This window comes from Narcine bancroftii, chromosome 3, assembly GCF_036971445.1.
Source record: "Narcine bancroftii isolate sNarBan1 chromosome 3, sNarBan1.hap1, whole genome shotgun sequence".
NCBI lineage: Eukaryota > Metazoa > Chordata > Chondrichthyes > Torpediniformes > Narcinidae > Narcine > Narcine bancroftii.
The window spans coordinates 174,015,488-174,034,445 of record NC_091471.1 but is presented as its reverse complement, the minus strand read 5'-3'; the positions used below and the strand labels follow the sequence as shown (position 1 = coordinate 174,034,445).

At 42.8% G+C, this 18,958-nt stretch overlaps 1 protein-coding gene across 5 annotated transcripts in view; it reads right to left on the bottom strand.

Annotated features, from left to right (window-relative positions):
- The window catches only part of adamtsl7 (ADAMTS-like 7), a 573,773-nt gene that overhangs the window by 480,583 nt on the left and 74,232 nt on the right, over positions 1-18,958 (bottom strand). For 4 of the 5 annotated variants that reach the window (XR_011353929.1, XM_069925866.1, XM_069925865.1 and 1 more), the window contains exon 4: positions 12,159-12,484. Coding sequence is in view for 4 of the 5 variants with exons in the window: in XM_069925866.1 (XP_069781967.1) it covers positions 12,159-12,484 (326 nt within the window). In the remaining variant the exon portion in view is untranslated. The remainder of the gene's footprint in view (positions 1-12,158; positions 12,485-18,958) is intronic. The other variant, XM_069925868.1, reaches the window with a different exon arrangement.

The window sequence follows — 18,958 nt, the reverse complement described above, 5'->3', positions numbered from 1 at the left end:
TCTCCATGAGATTCTACCTTCAGGGAATGATGCACCATTATTCCAAGATCTTTCTGCTCTATTGCATTCATCAATGCCCTCCCATTCACGATGCATGTCCTGTTTTGATTATTCCTACTAAAATGAAGTACTTCACAGTTATCAGTATTAAACTCCATCTGCCATCTTTCAGCCCACTCTTCTAAGCAGTCCAAATCACTCTGCAATCTTTGAAAATCTTCACTATCTACAATTCCACTTATTTTAGTATCATCTGCATATTTACTAATCCAATTTACCACCCCATCATCCAGATCATTAATGTATATGACAAATAACAATGGACCCAACACAGATCCCTGAGGCACACCGCTTGTCACCAGCCTCCAACCTGACAGTTAACCACTACAACTCTCTGGTATCCATTTGACTATCTCAAAATTAATATCTAACGACTGGACCTTCCTAATTAATCTTCCATGTGAAACTTTATCAAAGGCCTTACTGAAGTCCATATAGCCACATCCATTACTCTATCCTTATCAATATTTCTAGTCACCCTTTCAAAAAAATTCGACAAGATTGGTCAAATATGACCTTCCACGCACAAACCCATGTTGAGTGTTCCTGATCAGACCCTGTCTCTCCTGATACTTATATGTACTATCTCTAAGAACGCTTTCCATTAATTTACCTACCACAGACGTCAAACCTGCAGGCTGATAATTGCTAGGCTTGCTCCTTGAACTCTTTTTAAACAATGGAACTACATGTGCAATACGCCAATCCTCCGGCACTATTCCCATCTCTAATTACATCTGAAAAACCACTGTCTGAGCCTCTGCTATTTCCTCACTAACTTCTCTCAAGTTCCAGGGCAAAATCCTATCAGAACCTGGAGACTTATCCATCTTTATATGCTTCAAAAGCTCCAGTACCTCCTCTTTCTTAATCACCTCTTTCTAATGGCCATAATTACCTCTTCTTTCTTTACGCCATACAATTCAATATTCTTCTCCTTGGTGAATACTGAAGAAAAGAAATTGTTCAAGATTCCCCCCACCAACCCCCCCCCCACCCCCAACTTTTTTGGCTCTACACACAGTTGTCTGCTCTGATTCTCTAAGGGACCAAATTTATCCCTAACTCTCCTTTTGCTATTTCTTTTCTCTTTGGCTTGGCTTCGCGGACGAAGATTTATGGAGGGGGTAAATGTCCACGTCAGCTGCAGGCTCGTTTGTGGCTGACAAGTCCGATGCGGGACAGGCAGACACGGTTGCAGCGGTTGCAGAGGAAAATTGGTTGGTTGGTGTTGGGTGTTGGGTTTTTCCTCCTTTGCCTTTTGTCAGTGAGGTGGGCTCTGCGGTCTTCTTCAAAGGAGGTTGCTGCCCGCCAAACTGTGAGGTGCCAAGATGCACGATTTGAGGCAATATCAGCCCACTGGCGGTGGTCAATGTGGCAGGCACCAAGAGATTTCTTTAGGCAGTCCTTGTACCTTTTCTTTGGTGCACCTCTGTCACGGTGGCCAGTGGAGAGCTTGCCATATAACACGATCTTGGGAAGGCAATGGTCCTCCATTCTGGAGACGTGACCCACCCAGCGCAGCTGGATCTTCAGCAGCGTGGACTCGATGCTGTCGACCTCTGCCATCTCGAGTACTTTGACGTTAGGGATGAAAGCGCTCCAATGAATGTTGAGGATGGAGCGGAGACAACGCTGGTGGAAGCGTTCTAGGAGCCGTAGGTGATGCCGGTAGAGGACCCATGATTCGGAGCCGAACAGGAGTGTGGGTATGACAACAGTTCTGTATACGCTTATCTTTGTGAGGTTTTTCAGTTGGTTGTTTTTCCAGACTCTTTTGTGTAGTCTTCCAAAGGCGCTATTTGCCTTGGCGAGTCTGTTGTCTATCTCGTTGTCGATCCTTGCATCAGATGAAATGGTGCAGCCGAGATAGGTAAACTGGTTGACCGTTTTGAGTTTTGTGTGCCCGATGGAGATGTGGGGTGGCTGGTAGTCATGGTGGGGAGCTGGCTGATGGAGGACCTCAGTTTTCTTCAGGCTGACTTCCAGGCCAAACATTTTGGCAGTTTCCGCAAAACAGGACGTCAAGCGCTGAAGAGCTGGCTCTGAATGGGCTTCGTCTGCAAAGAGTAGTTCACAGACAAGTTTCTCTTGTGTCTTGGTGTGAGCTTGCAGGCGCCTCAGATTGAAGAGACTGCCATCCGTGCGGTACCGGATGTAAACAGCGTCTTCATTGTTGAGGTCTTTCATGGCTTGGTTCAGCATCATGCTGAAGAAGATTGAAAAGAGGGTTGGTGCGAGAACACAGCCTTGCTTCACGCCATTGTTCATGGAGAAGGGTTCAGAGAGCTCATTGCTGTATCTGACCCGACCTTGTTGGTTTTCGTGCAGTTGGATAATCATGTTGAGGAACTTTGGGGGGCATCTGATGCGCTCTAGTATTTGCCAAAGCCCTTTCCTGCTCACGGTGTCGAAGGCTTTGGTGAGGTCAACAAAGGTGATGTAGAGTCCTTTGTTTTGTTCTCTGCACTTTTCTTGGAGCTGTCTGAGGGCAAAGACCATGTCAGTAGTTCCTCTGTTTGCGCGAAAGCCGCACTGTGATTCTGGGAGAATATTCTCGGCGACACTAGGTATTATTCTATTTAGGAGAATCCTAGCGAAGATTTTGCCTGCAATGGAGAGCAGCGTGATTCCCCTGTAGTTTGAGCAGTCTGATTTCTCGCCTTTGTTTTTGTACAGGGTGATGATGGTGGCATCACGAAGGTCCTGAGGCAGTTTTCCTTGGTCCCAACAAAGCTTGAAAAACTCATGCAGTTTGACATGCAGAGTTTTGCCGCCAGCCTTCCAGACCTCTGGGGGGATTCCATCCATACCTGCTGCTTTGCCACTTTTCAGTTGTTCAATTGCCTTATATGTCTCATCCTGGGTGAGGACCTCATCCAGCTCTAGCCTTAGGGGCCGTTGAGGGAGCTGGAGCAGAGCAGAATCTTGGACTGAGCGGTTGGCACTGAAAAGAGATTGGAAGTGTTCTGACCATCGGTTGAGGATGGAGATCTTGTCGCTGAGGAGGACTTTGCCGTCTGAGCTGCGCAGCGGGCTTTGGACTTGGGGTGAGGGGCCGTACACAGCCTTTAGAGCCTCGTAGAAACCCCTGAAGTCGCCAATGTCCGCACTGAGCTGGGTTCGCTTGGCGAGGCTAGTCCACCACTCATTTTGGATCTCCCGGAGTTTGCGCTGAAGATGGCTGCATGCGCGACGGAAGGCTTGTTTCTTCTCTGGACAGGACAGCTTTGTAAGGTGAGCCTGGTGGGCAGCTCGCTTCTTTGCCAGCAGCTCCTGGATTTCCTGGCTGTTTTCGTCGAACCAGTCCTTGTTTTTCCTGGAGGAGAAGCCCAGTACCTCTTCAGTGGATTGCAGTATGGTAGTCTTCAACTGATCCCAGAGGGTTTCAGGGGACGGGTCCGTGAGGCGGATTGCATCGTCGAGCTTTGCTTTGAGGTTTGCCTGGAAGTTTCCTCTCGCTTCGTCTGACTGCAGGTTTCCAACTTTGAACCTCTTTCTGGGGGCTTTACTGTTCCTGGGCTTTGGCTTGAAGTGAAGGTTGAGCTTGCAGCGAACCAGCCGGTGGTCAGTGTGGCATTCCGCGCTGGGCATGACCCTGGTGTGGTGCACATCTCGTTTGTCACTTTCTCGCACCAGGATGTAGTCCAGGAGGTGCCAGTGTTTGGATCGGGGATGCATCCAGGTAGTCTTAAGGCTGTCCCTCTGCTGAAAAAGGGTGTTTGTAATGACAAGCCGCTGTTCTGCGCAGAGCTCCAACAGGAGGCGCCCATTGTCGTTGCACTTGCCGACGCCATGCTTGCCCAGGATTCCTGGCCAGGTTTCTGAGTCTTTGCCAACGCGAGCATTGAAGTCGCCAAGGATGACAACCTTGTCGGCTGTAGGGGTGCGTTGGATGAGGTTGCGCAGGTCAGTGTAGAACTTGTCCTTTTCTGCTGGTTCCGCCTAGAGGGTTGGAGCATAGACACTGATGAGGGTGATGCAACGCTTGTTTTGAAGGGGGAGTCGCATGGACATGATTCGGTCCGAGTGGCCTTTCGGAAGGTTTTCGAGTTTGGAGGCAATGAAGTTCTTGACCATGAAGCCTACACCAGATAGGCGTCGTTCATCCGAAGGCTTGCCAGACCAGTAGAGTGTGTAGCCCGCGCCGCGTTCTTGGAGGCTGCCTACATCTGCCAGGCGGACTTCACTGAGAGCAGCTATGTCGATGTCAAGTCTGAGGAGTTCATGTGGAATGAGGGCAGACCGACGTCCAGGTCGGTGGCTGTCAGCCTTGTCTAGCATGGTTCTGATGTTCCAGCATGCTAGCTTGAGTTTGTGAGCATCTTTTGAGGGGGAGGACGTGGAGGGGGAGGACGTGGAGGGGAGGACGTGGAGGGGGAGGACGTGGAGGGGGAGGACGTGGAGGGGGAAGACGTGGACCTGTCCTCGGGCCTGCGCAAAGGAGCTTTTAGGTGGAGTGCAGTGCGCGCAGTACTGGCCCCACCCTTTACACCCATGGTTCGTGTGCCGTGGCCAAGCAAGCTGGGACGTGGCAGCGAGGTCCTTGGGTCGTAGGTTTTATATTGGAGTGGCCTTCTCCTATGCAGGTTTCTTACCCGGGCTGAAGGGGTCTGCCTCCCTTCTTAGGTCGGACCATACTGCCCGGACCGGGGCCAAGGCCACCGCTGCTCTCCCTGTGCCCTGACTGGGGCCGCCTCCTCCAACTCTTTGCCCAGACCGGGGCCTCCGCCTGCCTCATTCGACCGAGGCCGGAGCCACCGCCTCCCCCTTTGCTCCTGCCCGGATTGGGGCCACCGCTGCTTACCCTCAGCCCGGACCGGGGCCGGGGCCGCCGCTGCTCTCCCTGTGCCCGGACTGGGTCCGCCGTCTCCCACTCTCTGCCAAATCTTGATGATTTCGAGTTTAATCACTGCCACCGTGTCTTCAGCTGGCGAGGTCTTCAACTCTGGAATTCCCTTCACCTGCTTCTAATGTTCTCTCCTTTAAAACTTTCCACGAAAATCCATCTACGGCACAGCGGCGCCCGACCCTTTTGCTATTAACGTATTTGTAAAACCCTTTTGGATTTATTTTCATTTTGCTTGCTCTAGCCACCTTGTACCTTCTTTTAGCTTTTCTAATTTCTTTCTTAAGATTCTTTTTTACATTCAATGTATTCTCTAAACATCTCCTTTATTCCTTGTTTCTTATATTTATTGTAGGTCTCCTCCTTTTTTCGAACCAAGTTTTCAATATCCCTTTAAAACCATGGCTCTCAAACTTTTGACCCTACCTTTCAACCTAACAGGAACATAAAGATATTGTTCTCTTAAAATCTCACCTTTAAAAGACCTCCATTTCTCTATTACATTCTGCCCATAAAACAAATAGTCCCAATCCACTCCTCATAAATTTTTTCTCATCTCCTCAAATCTAGCTTTTCCCCACTCAAAAACCGCAACCCTAGGCCCTGACCTATCCTTTCCATAATTACATGGCACAATGATCATCGGACCCAAAGTACTCCCTAACACATACCTCCGTCATCTGACCTATCTCATTCCCCAATAGTAAATCCAACATTGTCCCTTCTCAGATTCTTTCTCTCCAGATGTTAACTGAGCTGTTGAGCGTTTCCAGCTTTTTTAAAATTACAACTTTCTAGCAACTGTGATATTCTGCTTTTTAACAGAATGCAAAAAATTCTGGTCTTGAATTGTTTTTGTGAACACATTGGGGGAAAGGTGCAACAATGCAAACTGATCAATAGTGCGGCTTTGAAGGAAATAGGTATTGTGGTCTTGAAATGCCTTCACTGTCACAAACAGCATGTTTAAGCTTTATTTCCCCCCGTTGAGGAATAAAAACTGGATGAAGTAATGTTGGCAACATTCTTTAACTGCACCAAGAAACGGAAAAATACTGCTCAATATTTTCTGAATAAAGCATGCAAGGAAAGGTTTTTATTTTGTCTTTTTGTTCTTCATTTTCTGTTGAAGGTCCTCTTTTTGGGAATTCAGACTAAACGCTTTGTGTTGCAATTCACTCAAGCACAAATTTAATTTCCCATCATATTTTGCCCAGCCAAAAATATTCTTAATTCCAGATCTTGGTCCTGGAATTTCATAAATAATTCTATAAATATAAAAAAAACACACTGGAAACCGGATTCCCCACACATTCCATACATGCTTAAAAAAAGGCATTTGCTGTAATTTTTATAACTTTAAAAACTATAGCCTTAGACTTCTGTCCAGATCAATAGGTCAATGATCTGGTAACATCACCTCACAGATCCCTGGGTTTTGTGGCACAATTTCACCACTGTCACAGTGGATTTGTCATGTTGCCTTAATCAAGATTGTCTTTTTAAAACCCCTTCTTGTGGTGGAAATGGGCCAGTTGCAGTCTATAAAGCAGTTGTGATCTGTAAAATCTATAGGTCAGGTATTAACATTCTTACACAGCAAATTATGATAAGAATGCAAGATGCTCAAATTCATGATTTATTTTTTGACTTTAAATTTGACATTTGTTCTGGACACAATGCCCATTTAGTAGAGCAAGATTTTCTAATATCAAACTTCTAAGGATTTCTTTCTTGTCTGCTGTCGCTCTTAGGCAGGCTTCTGGAGCACATGCAATGTATTACTTAACATGTCCACCCTGCCCTCTTGTCCTCTGGTTCAAGTTGGACCATTTCTCTTTCTTGCACTCTAAAGACAAGGATATAGGTAATGGCCATTGGCAGGACCTCTCGGGAGCGTTCAGTGGAATTTTGATTCCTATTTCATTGCTATGTGCAGTAGTATGATTCCACTCTAGTTTCATTGAAATAATTTAACTCAGTAGTGAATCATGCATCAGGAGTGGCTACAACTCACTCCAAGGAACATCGGTGAGAGTTTCCATTGGCTCAGACATTCTTTACTAATTTAGCTAAACCTATGCAATTACATGAGAGCTCTAGAAATGTGCAGCAACGTCTTTTCAATTTATAGATCAAATGTATATGGAGGAGCAGTTTCCTGGGGGGAGGAAGTTTCTGCAATGCCAGGGGTTCAGGCACTGCGGCAGGATGGAGAAAATTGCTTTTAAAAAAAAATGTCTATTTGTCCTGCATTCAGCTCAAATTGGTGTTGTGAAACAGGGATTGGTTTACAAGGTGGGAAGTTAAGACTGGTCTGCCTGCAATTCGATAAAGTCAGAATGCATGTGTTTTGTTTTAAGTGGGAATTTTTGTTGCATAGTCCTCAAATATTGGCAGAGGCTTATGTACCTACTTGTGAATGCTCAAGATCTGACCTGTGATTTATGAAGACTTTCCTGGCCACCTTAACTCTGATCTGTCTATGTGCATTACAACTCAGATCCTCCAGGTCAGTAGATCAAAGATTGTCTCAAGCTCATGCACGAGACATCAGGGGCTGCAAAGGTACCAAGAGGACCCAGAGGCCTGCAGCCTAAAAGGTCTCCAGGTCAGATTCTTCAAAAAGTTCCCAGGTGGTAAAGTACCCCAGTGTGCAGTCACTAAAATTTCATGAGTGTGTCATTTATATCTTGTAACCAGATAGCTGTGAAAATGGAGCTCCACAGGAAAAACAAACTCTGTAATAGATCTTAAGAGAAACGAATAGGTCAGAGATCCAGCTGTTGAGAACAGGAACCTAATGACAGACGAAAAGAAAAACATACTTATCTCTCTGTCATTCTCAGCCTATCACATCACCACTGAACCACCAGTAATTCAGGCACTGTGCATGAAAAGACAAGTCCAAATCTACAGAGGGAGAACTTTCCTGACATCTTTGATGCAGACTAAGCCCCAGATCTGCTATCCCTGTACAAAGGTCACATGTCATCGTGGGTGAGCTGCTTATACTCATCAACTCTTGGTTGACAGCTCACTGTGAGTGGAAGGGATCAGGGGTGGAAGAACTGGTGCAGTTAGGCAAATTCTTTACAGATACAAATTTGAAGTGCACTGCACACTTCAAAAACGTTGAATAGCATTGTTGTTGGGTAGTGTGGGCTGGGGTTGGGGAGGGAAGTCTCTTCTAGGTCTGTGCACAAGCATTGATCAAATAGAACCCAAGATTGGGAATTGGAAGTACAAGATCTGTAGAGAGAGAGGCACTGCACGACTTAATAATTTTCAACCTTCTCAACACAAGGCTTATTGTGCTGCACAAGAGATTTGAAAATAGCTGGTTTGCAAGCAATAGAAAATAATATAAAAAGAAATTACTTGCCTCACACTTCCAGTGACTTGTATAAATAGTGAATTGATTCAGGTAAAGATAATTTGTGGATTGATGTAAGAAAGCAGTTCGCAACACAATGCTTAAGGATCAATAAAGACACCATGGGAGGTAAATAAGAAAAATAAATTGATCAACTCTTACTTCCTGCTGTCACCTTTTAATTATAGTTTTGCGTGATCTTTTCCTTCTTGTCATAAACAATGGAAACTACTAAGATCACATGGTATGGCTGGCAGTGCATTTATGAAAATCAATTTACTTCATCTGCGATCTCAATTCTATATGTTACTAATCAAGTCAACTTCTCTGCAGCCAAAACTTCCCCGATCACTGAATATTGCTCCTGCTTTGATTGCTCTGTTCATGACAAGCCAGACAGTGTTACTTTCCTTACTGGGCAACAAAAATCAATATGTAGTTCCCTCATACACACTGTTTGAAAGTGGGAATTCAGGTGGACAAGGTGGTGAAAAAGACATTTGGCATGCTGACCTTCATTGAACACAGTATAGAGAACAAAAACTGGGACCTATGATAATAATACCAGTCAACAGACTGTGTTCATGTGCAAGAGGGGTGACTAAAGCTTCTGATTAAGTAACTGGGGCATAAACATCTGAAGGAAGAAAATATAAAGTATCAGGAAGTTAAAATTGTAGGGTGCACATTAAAGTGATTTTGTTTTTACTGATATGGAATCTCCAAGGTTAATCACTCTGTGTCAGTCAGGAACATATTTTTTTTATCCTGCACAATGCCATTTGCAAATTCTGCAAGCTGATCTTTGGGAGAATACATGGTGCAAAGGCTTCCCATTCAAGTATTGGCTAGACGTGATCATGAAGCAAAATAATATGTCAGACTTCACCCATCAAACTCCAGTTGAGGGAATTATCAATGTGTTGGGATGGAATAAAGCAAGATCACTGGTTTCTTCCCAATGTAATGAATATTCTGCATCAGTTAAACAAATCTTTGTATATTAAACTCAATATAAATATTTTAAAAAGAAAGTTAATCATAAAAAACAATTTATGAATAATCTTATTTGGCCTAAGGCAAGGAAAATCTGATAGTACATGACAGAAGCACTTGTATTAATAACCCACTAAAACAAATTCCTTGCTAGTAGACTCAGTGATAGACAATCCAGATTAGAGGTTCTATGTTTTCAGGAAATCTACTGACCAACCAAGCATTAAGGTCTGCTTGACAAATTGATCACTTTTCAGTTACATTCACGTAAACGTCAACTTCATGTGCACTCATCGAGGATATTGCTATCCATGAAACTCATGGGAAAACTAACCTTTGGTCATGTCTGCCCTCTATCTGTTTCAACATTGAGTTTTTAATATTTTATAAACTTTAGACATACAGCACAGTAACAGGCCCTTCAGGCCCAAATATCTCAATTCAAAACCTACAATCCCTGTAGGTTTTGAAGGGTGGGAGAAAAACCGAAGGAGCACAGGAAACCCATGCAGACATGCGGTAAAAGTACAAACTTCTTACAGACAGCGTCGAATTTGAACCCGAGTTACTTGTGCTGTCATAGCATCACACTAACCACTATACTAATCGTGGCGCCCTAAAAATGTTTCGTTTCCATGGTGCACGAAGTACAAATGTTCACTGGTGACTGAACATTTCCAACTCCTTAAATTAAAAGCAGCCCATGAGTGGATGTAGTAAAGCTGAGTTGACATTCAGGCATGGGTTAATTAGTGAAAAGTAACTTCCATGTCACAAGTAACATGTAATGACTATCTCCAATAAGAGAAAATCCAATGGCCTGCATACAATGGAATTATGATTACCAAATCTCCCAAACATCAAAATTGAGGTGGTCACTTCTGACTAGAAACATAACCACAAGAGATCAAGGACAATGTATTCTATGTTAACTCTACTTCACCATTAAAAAACTTATAACTAGGAGCATGATGAAATACTCTATTTTCATGGATGTATTAACTCCAACAACTTTCAAGAAGCTTGACTGTCCTCATGACAAAACATCCACTTAATTTGAGCCTCATCCACCATCCTCGATATTCACTCTTTCCACAACTGACATACCCTAGTCCAGTGGTTCTCAACCTTTTCCTTTCCACTCACATACCACTTTAAGTATTTACTATGCCATAGGTGCTCTGTGATTAGTAGGGGATTGCTTAAGGTGGTAAGTGGGTGGAAAGAAAAAGGTTGAAAACTACTGTTTTAATCGTACCTAATTGACTTGTTCTGTGCAGTTTCATAACTTCAAAAGAAATGGGCCAATGACAAATTTTCTCAAGCAAAATATTTCTGTAACAATTGGTTCTAGAGCAGTGATTCTCAACCTTCTCTTCCCACTCACATACCACCTTAAGCAATTTCTTACTAATCACAGAGCACTGATGGCATAGGGATTACTTAAAGTGGGATGGGTGAAAAGAAAAAGGTTGAGAACCACTGCCCTAGTCTTAATATCCCCATTAACAAAGTACACTGCAATAGGTTAGAGAGACTTTTCGAGTATCCATCTTCTAACCATTGACCTCTGCTACAAAAGGCAGCAGATACTTGGGACCATCCAGTGAATAGCATCTGGTCATGTAAATATATTAAAATTCCTTCTTTGAGGCAAATTTTAAAACCTTAGAACCACATAATAATACTGAGGGAGTACTTTCATCACAGGTTTGCGGCAGTTCAAGAAGATGGCTTGTCACCACCTTCTCAAAGAATAGAGAATGCGCAACAAATATTAGGTTTGCAGTAACATAAAACACAGAATTGTTCAGCATAAGAAAAGGCTCTATGGCCCACCATGTTTGCACAGACCATGATGACGATCAAAACATATCCCATCTGCCTGCTTATGGCCCGCATTCCCTCATACCCCACCTGCTCATGTGTCTGTCTCTTAAACATTGCTGTTGTTCTGCTTCCACCACTTCCCCTGCCAGCACATTCCATGCACCTACCACCCATGAGGCAAGTGAAAAACACTTGCCTCATAGAATTATAAATTTCCTCCTCTCTCCTTAATCCAATGTCCTCTGGTATTTCACATTCCCATCATGGGGAAATCACCCCTCAGCCTTCGACAAACAATCCAAGTTTGCCCAAGTTTTCTACATAGCTATCATTTAATTTAGATAACATCCTAGTGAAGTTCTTCTGAACCCTCTCCAAAACCTTTACATCCTTCTAGTGATCAGAACTGCACAAAATACTCCAAATTTGGCCTTATTAAGTTTCATACTTTTGCAACACAAGTTCTCAACTTTTGTACTCTATGCCCAAACTTATCCACTTTTGTTGCCACTTTCAAGGAGTTACGGACTTGCACTCCATGATCCCTATGTACATCAATGCTCCAAATGGTCCAGATATTTACTGTATAGTACTCATACCTTGTAGCAGAACAAGTCATTTTTTAAAACAAAATTGGGCTACTAACATTGAGATACTGGATATGGTTCCCCAATTTTATAGCTCCTTAAATGGTTCAGCGTCATATTTTGGCCTATACACCTCACCAACATGCCCTAGGATATTTTACTTCATCAACTTGTAAAATGAAAATGGTATTGAGTTTTTCTTTTATATGCTTTAGCCCTATTTATAAAATCAATTGCTTTATCTCTCCATATCAATGACAATGAACAGCTTCAAACTATTGTCTAAATCAACATCTTACATACTTTCTGCAAAATAAAAAGATTGTTTACAGTATTTTTTAATGGTTAAATAATATTACTGGATATGGGCCTCAGTGGTTTACAAGTTATCATATCTCTATATTCTCACCACAAGATAGTGAACCCAATATCATTTGACCTAACTAAGGAATGGGTTTACCTGTTGGAGCTGTGATAGGCTCGGTTAATACTGGTTCCAGGCAGCCAGCTGGTCAAACTCCGATGAAGGGGTACAGAATGACGGACTGTGGACAGTACTTGCCCATGAGGAATGTGAAATACCCGTAGGGACTGATCTCCTCTTGCAAACTGAAATGTAGACTGAATTCTCCGGTTTGCCTGAGGAAGGCAGGGTCGAGTCTGGTGCATTACTCCACCACCACAGGTCCTGGTGCAGGCAGTCCAAGGACCCCATTTGCCCCACAAACCTCTTGGCTGGTCTTCTGTAAAGGTGTCAGCAATCTGACGCTTCATCCGGTTCTGCACCTTTCACAACAAAAAGGAAAGTTCATCCTTGAGATGGACAATCGCATTTACAAGTAATAACATGTGGCAGACTCCTGCAGCTGAGAAAGAGAAAATTTGTTTTTTCATATAAATGGAGGTGTTTCAGAGTCTGATTTACAGCTCCAACCTTCACACACTATTGCGTTTCTTTTTCCAAATTTTATAAAATTTTGTGATTCTGCTTCTGTCTCCCTCTTGCAGAAGGAAACAATTCACCCAATCTAGAAACAGAGAAAATTACAGCCAGCCAAAAAAAAAGGCTATTTCCACTGCCTAAGTTTTAGTTTGTGGTTATGTGGGTATGGCATTTGTCCAAGAATGTTATAAATGCATTATGAGGACTTCTGCCTTAATCCACATTTTCCAGTTTGTGTGTTTCAGACAACTATAACCTCTCCATTTTTCCGCAGGTCATCTTAAGTATACATTTTCTACATGACAATTCACGAACTTGCGGATATAGATTTTATTCAAATTTATATCAGAACAACTCACAATATTGAAACACCCACAAGGACACTCTTGGTATTTGTTTGTTGCAATGAAGATAGCTAAAGTTTCGTTGTTCCCTCCTCATAATCCAAAGATTCTTGTCCATGACATTATTTTAGCAAATTTTCCCTGCCCCCATTAATGGCTTTGAAATCTTTGCAAAAAATAAAATGGTCAAAGCCAAAGAAGATATTCAAAGATTGATCTACATACAGTCCACTCATATAAAGTCTTGTTCAGCTGCAATCCTAGATTCACTTTGGCTCCTAATTGCAGATTGCTTTTATTTTTCAATTCCAATCCTCCTCTTCAAATTCCTTTGTGGCCTCGCCACTTAATATCTCTAACTTTTCTCCAGCCTCCTACAATAACTGACATATTTTGTATTTTAGTCAATTCCCTTTGGCAACATTGCCTTCAATTGACTATACCCAAAGCTCTGGAATTCCCTCCTTAAACCACTCAATCTCTCTCTCTCTCAGCTGTGATGACAACCTGCACTCTGATCAACATCTGGTTCCCCAATTTTATAGCTCCTTAAATGGTTCAGCGTCATATTTTGGCCTATACACCTCACCAACATGCCCTAGGATATTTTACTTCATCAACTTGTAAAATGAAAATGGTATTGAGTTTTTCTTTTATATGCTTTAGCCCTATTTATAAAATCAATTGCTTTATCTCTCCATATCAATGACAATGAACAGCTTCAAACTATTGTCTAAATCAACATCTTACATACTTTCTGCAAAATAAAAAGATTGTTTACAGTATTTTTTAATGGTTAAATAATATTACTGGTAAAAAAGAGAGACAGTTTCAAAACAGGCAACATATAACATCCAGAACAATTCAAGTAACTTCAAGAGAAGATGCCCCAATCCATTCTGTCGAGAGTCATTGACTTGAAAAAAAATGTTTCTCTCTCCATACTTGCAACCTGACCTCCTGCATATTTTCAACACTTTCCGTTTTTATTTCAGATTAACAGTTTTTCATATTTTTAATTCAGGCATCCATCATTGCTCAACCTTACAAGTCTCATCAAAGCTGCAAATCCTCTAAAAATATGCACAAATTTGCAAAGATTTCTGCTGACCAATTTTATACAATGCCTATGACCACATATCATTTGAAAAGGAGAGAGACTGGAAAACAAGGACAGACTGTATAATATATGATCAGAAACATTTCAGGACAATATTAAAATTTATTACAGAATCAGAAAATTGTTTCAACACAGAATGAGGCCATTTGGCCCATCCATCTATATTGGCTTCTAACATTGTATAACCATTCAATCATTAATTTCTCCATATGATTGCAAATCATTCTTCCACAAATCAGCTAAGAGAGTATGATGCTTGTGGAAAATAGTCTACATACAACCTGGATCATCTGACTTACTTTTGTCCTTTTTAAATGTTCTCATTAACTGAGAGTGCCCACACCAAAAATATGTTGGAGACACTCGTCTGGAATTAACTGCACAATTGTTTCAGTTAAACACAACAGATGAAATGAAAGCAAATTATTGCAGATACTGGAACTCTGACATGCAGATGTGTTTTCAGATGGGCAGGGCAGGATATCAGCCAGGCTAGCACTTCCTCAATGCTGAACACAGGTTCCCCACAGCATTTCCACGAAATCAACCCAGGGGCTCCACATCATCTCCCAAAGTCAACCCAGGAGCTGCCACAGCCCTGACCGATCATTAAGCCAGGGGGTCCCACAACACTGTCTGCACATCAACCCAGAATAGAGCTTGCTCCCTGGTCCACATTAGTAGTACCGAAGTGGAGAAAGTAAAGAGCCAAGGGGCCCACATAGCACCAACGAACATGAACCCAGGGGTTCTCCCAGCACTTTCCCAATGTTAGTCTGGGTTATGATCCCTAAGCTAGCTCTGATGGACTGATTACTGGAGTGTGTTGATTAGTAAAGTACTAGATAAAGAGCCAGCTCTTCAGCGTTTGACGTCCTGCTTTGCGGAAACTGCCAAAATGTTTGGCCTGGAAGTCAGCCTGAAGAAAACTGAGGTCCTCCATCAGCCAGCTCCCCACCATGATTACCAGCCCCCCCACATCTCCATCGGGCACACAAAACTCAAAACGGTCAACCAGTTTACCTATCTCGGCTGCACCATTTCATCAGATGCAAGGATCGACAATGAGATAGACAACAGACTCGCCAAGGCAAATAGCGCCTTTGGAAGACTACACAAAAGAGTCTGGAAAAACAACCAACTGAAAAACCTCACAAAGATAAGCGTATACAGAGCCGTTGTCATACCCACACTCCTGTTCGGCTCCGAATCATGGGTCCTCTACCGGCACCACCTACGGCTCCTAGAACGCTTCCACCAGCGTTGTCTCCGCTCCATCCTCAACATCCATTGGAGCGCTTACATCCCTAACGTCGAAGTACTCGAGATGGCAGAGGTCGACAGCATCGAGTCCACGCTGCTGAAGATCCAGCTGCGCTGGATGGGTCACGTCTCCAGAATGGAGGACCATCGCCTTCCCAAGATCGTGTTATATGGCGAGCTCTCCACTGGCCACCGTGACAGAGGTGCGCCAAAGAAAAGGTACAAGGACTGCCTAAAGAAATCTCTTGGTGCCTGCCACATTGACCACCGCCAGTGGGCTGACATCGCCTCAAACCGTGCATCTTGGCGCCTCACAGTTTGGCGGGCAGCAACCTCCTTTGAAGAAGACCGCAGAGCCCACCTCACTGACAAAAGGCAAAGGAGGAAAAACCCAACACCCATCCCCAACCAACCAATTTTCCCCTGCAACCGCTGCAATCGTGTCTGCCTGTCCCGCATCGGACTTGTCAGCCACAAACGAGTCTGCAGCTGACGTGGACTTTTTACCCCCTCCATAAATCTTCGTCCGCGAAGCCAAGCCAAAGAAAAAGAAGAAGAAGAAGATAAATAAGTTTTTACTGATAGATTTTGACTTTTTAAGAAGGTCAGGAAGCATCTGTAGAGTGATGCAAACAACTTTTGAAGTCAATATTCCCCTGTAGGTATGGAAAAGATGAGAAGTTTGCATGTTTTACAATGCAGAGAGAAAGGAAGGGGAGGGAGAGAATGTCTTCAGGCAGAAGATGACCGATTAAATGAGTGACATTGAAAACAAGAAAGGCTTACAATGCGCTGCCTGTTTGGCATCAGCAGCAGATAGACCAGAATTAGCATTCAGTTGATGACCTTTCATTAACAAGTGGCAGGTGAGGAATCACGATATTGTTCTGGTGGAAGTGCACAAGGAAGAAGCAGAACCAATAATTATATAGAACACAGGACACGACAGCACAGTACAGTCCCTTCACCCACAATGCTGTGTTGTTATTACAAAAGGAAAATACTACAGGTGCTGGGGGCATGAAATTAAAGTGCTGCCAATTCTCATCATCTGATAAAACAAAATTCAAACATTGGTCTGTGAGATGAACAGCAGGATTGCTTCACCTCATTAAGCTGGAGGCCATACCAATTCTTAACATTTACCAGGATTTACCATTGATCAGCAAGATGCATTCCTTCTGAGCAATTCCTGAAATGTCAACATTACACCAACCATCTATCAAAATAGTTGAGTGCATTTGCCAAAATAATAATAAATAAGTCCCAAGGTTTACATATTTGCATTTCATTCTATCAGTTTGGTTTTCCAGAGCTTCCATCTCAGTGGAGTTGTAAAGAGAATATCTTCAGCATAGCTTTTGCTTTGAAAGGATACATCTCTAGCAGTTTTAAGGTAAAGACTCTGGATGGGATGCAAGAAGCAGTGCACCTCTAGGCCATGTACACTAAAGTGAAACGCCCAGGGAGAGCATAAGCTGTTTCCCTCAACATGACAAAACAAGCTACATCAGACTACTATTTCTTCATTACAGCTCTGCTTTTAACACAATATAGTACCAAACAAACTAATCCCCCAGGCTACGTGACCTTGGTCTATGTAATTGAATTCATGGCTTTCTATTTCACATTCTGCATCAGTGAAGGTTGATGACAGCACCTCCTCCACGTTCACCCTCATCACCAGGGCACCACAAGGCTCTGTAAACTCCACGTATATATTTGCGGGTAACACCACTGTCACCAGCAGGATCTCAAACAAGATGAGGCTGAGCATAGAAAAGAGAACGAGAGACTTTCAGTTCAAGGTTTGCAATACAAAAGACCAAGATTTCTGAACAAGGGGTGGAGCTTGCTCCCTGGTCCACATTAGCAGTACTAAGGAGGAGATAGTGGAGAGCTTCAAGTTCCAAGGGGTAAATAACATAGGTACACCACTGAAAGCATCCTATCATGTTGCATCACTGCATGGTACAGAAACTGCTCCACTAAGACCACAAGAAACTGCAGAGGATTGTGACTGTGACTCAGGCCATCACATATAGCCCTCTCCATCAACTTCTACAACTCTGGCAGCTTTGGAAAAACAGGCAACATATTAAAAGACATTCCACCCACTCTCTTCACCCACTCCTGTAAGGAAGGTTCACAAATGTCAGATCACACACCACCAGATTCAAGGGTAGTTTCTTTCGAGCCATTATCAGGCTCATCAATGAACTCAAATAGTAAAGTTATGTGGCTGCTTTCACTCTGTACCAATTGATCTCTCTCTGCAACTCTGCATTTTTGTACTGTCTTACTTGTATAATACAAGAGGTGTGTAATGATCTGCTCACAAAACAAACTTTATTCTTGCACCTTGGTGCATGTGACAATAAACTTGAATGCTAAAGTCAAACAGCTTTGGTCCTTACTCGTTAATTAGTTATCCTTAACCTGTTTAAGAATTGGAAAACTTTAACAAATTTACCACAAGCAATTATAAAACAATACCACAGGTAAGAAATTGCAAATTAGCTGTGCATTCACTGTCCTTTCATTCAGAGGGGAATGATATAACAAGGCCAACATTGTGCAGAAATGAAATTAACAACTGAAAATGATAAAAGGCTCAAATGCAAAATGGCAGTTAAATATTTTAACCTTTGCTATATAAAGGACCTGCTGAGTTTCTCCAGTATTGTGATTTTACTTCAACCAAGGTGTCTACAGATTTTTGTGTTTTATTTTTGTATTAGGCCACACTAAAAACATGTTCCAGAGGAAATGTGAACAATTCTATCATTTGGTCTCCAGATGAGTTTCAAGGAAGAATTTGTTGGCAACATGAGGACATTTTCAACCTCTCAAAGAGCTCTGGTTCCTAATGCACTTGCAGAAAGTTACATGTTTAATGCTCTTCCCAATCTGTGGACCACCACAATTGGCTAGAAATCTGTTCCTGTCAGTGATAAGAGAATATAAATTACAAGCATGAAGAGGCCATCTGGTCCTTCCAGCTATTCATAAAACATAGAACAGTACAGCACAGGAACTGGCCCTTCAACCCACACTTTTATGCTGAACATGATGTCTAAATTAAACTAAAACTCTGTAGCTTGCACATGATGCATACCCCACATCCCTGCAAGTGTCCAACTAGAAACCTCAAACATTACTATTGTATCTGCTTCCACCACTGTTCCTGGCACATGCCATTCTCTTTGCAAAAAAAAACTATGTCCTTCACATTTCCTTTAAATTCCCTCTCTCTCCTTAAACGCATGCCCTCTAGAATGTGATATTTTACCCTGTGAGAAATATTCTGACTGTCTATCTTACTAATCCATCTCAGATTTTTATAAACTTCATTCAGCCTCCAACGCTCCAAAGAAAACAATTCAAGTATGTCCATCCTCTTCCCAGAACACATGCCATCTAATCCAGGCAGCATCCTGGTAAATCTTTTCTGTACCCTTTCCAAACCTCCCTGTAATGAGGCGACCAGAATTGCACACTATACTCCAAGTGCAGTCTAATTGTGTCTAGATCATGATGGACCTAACTCAACAGCATTGCCATACAGTATCCCTTAACTCCTTTAACAT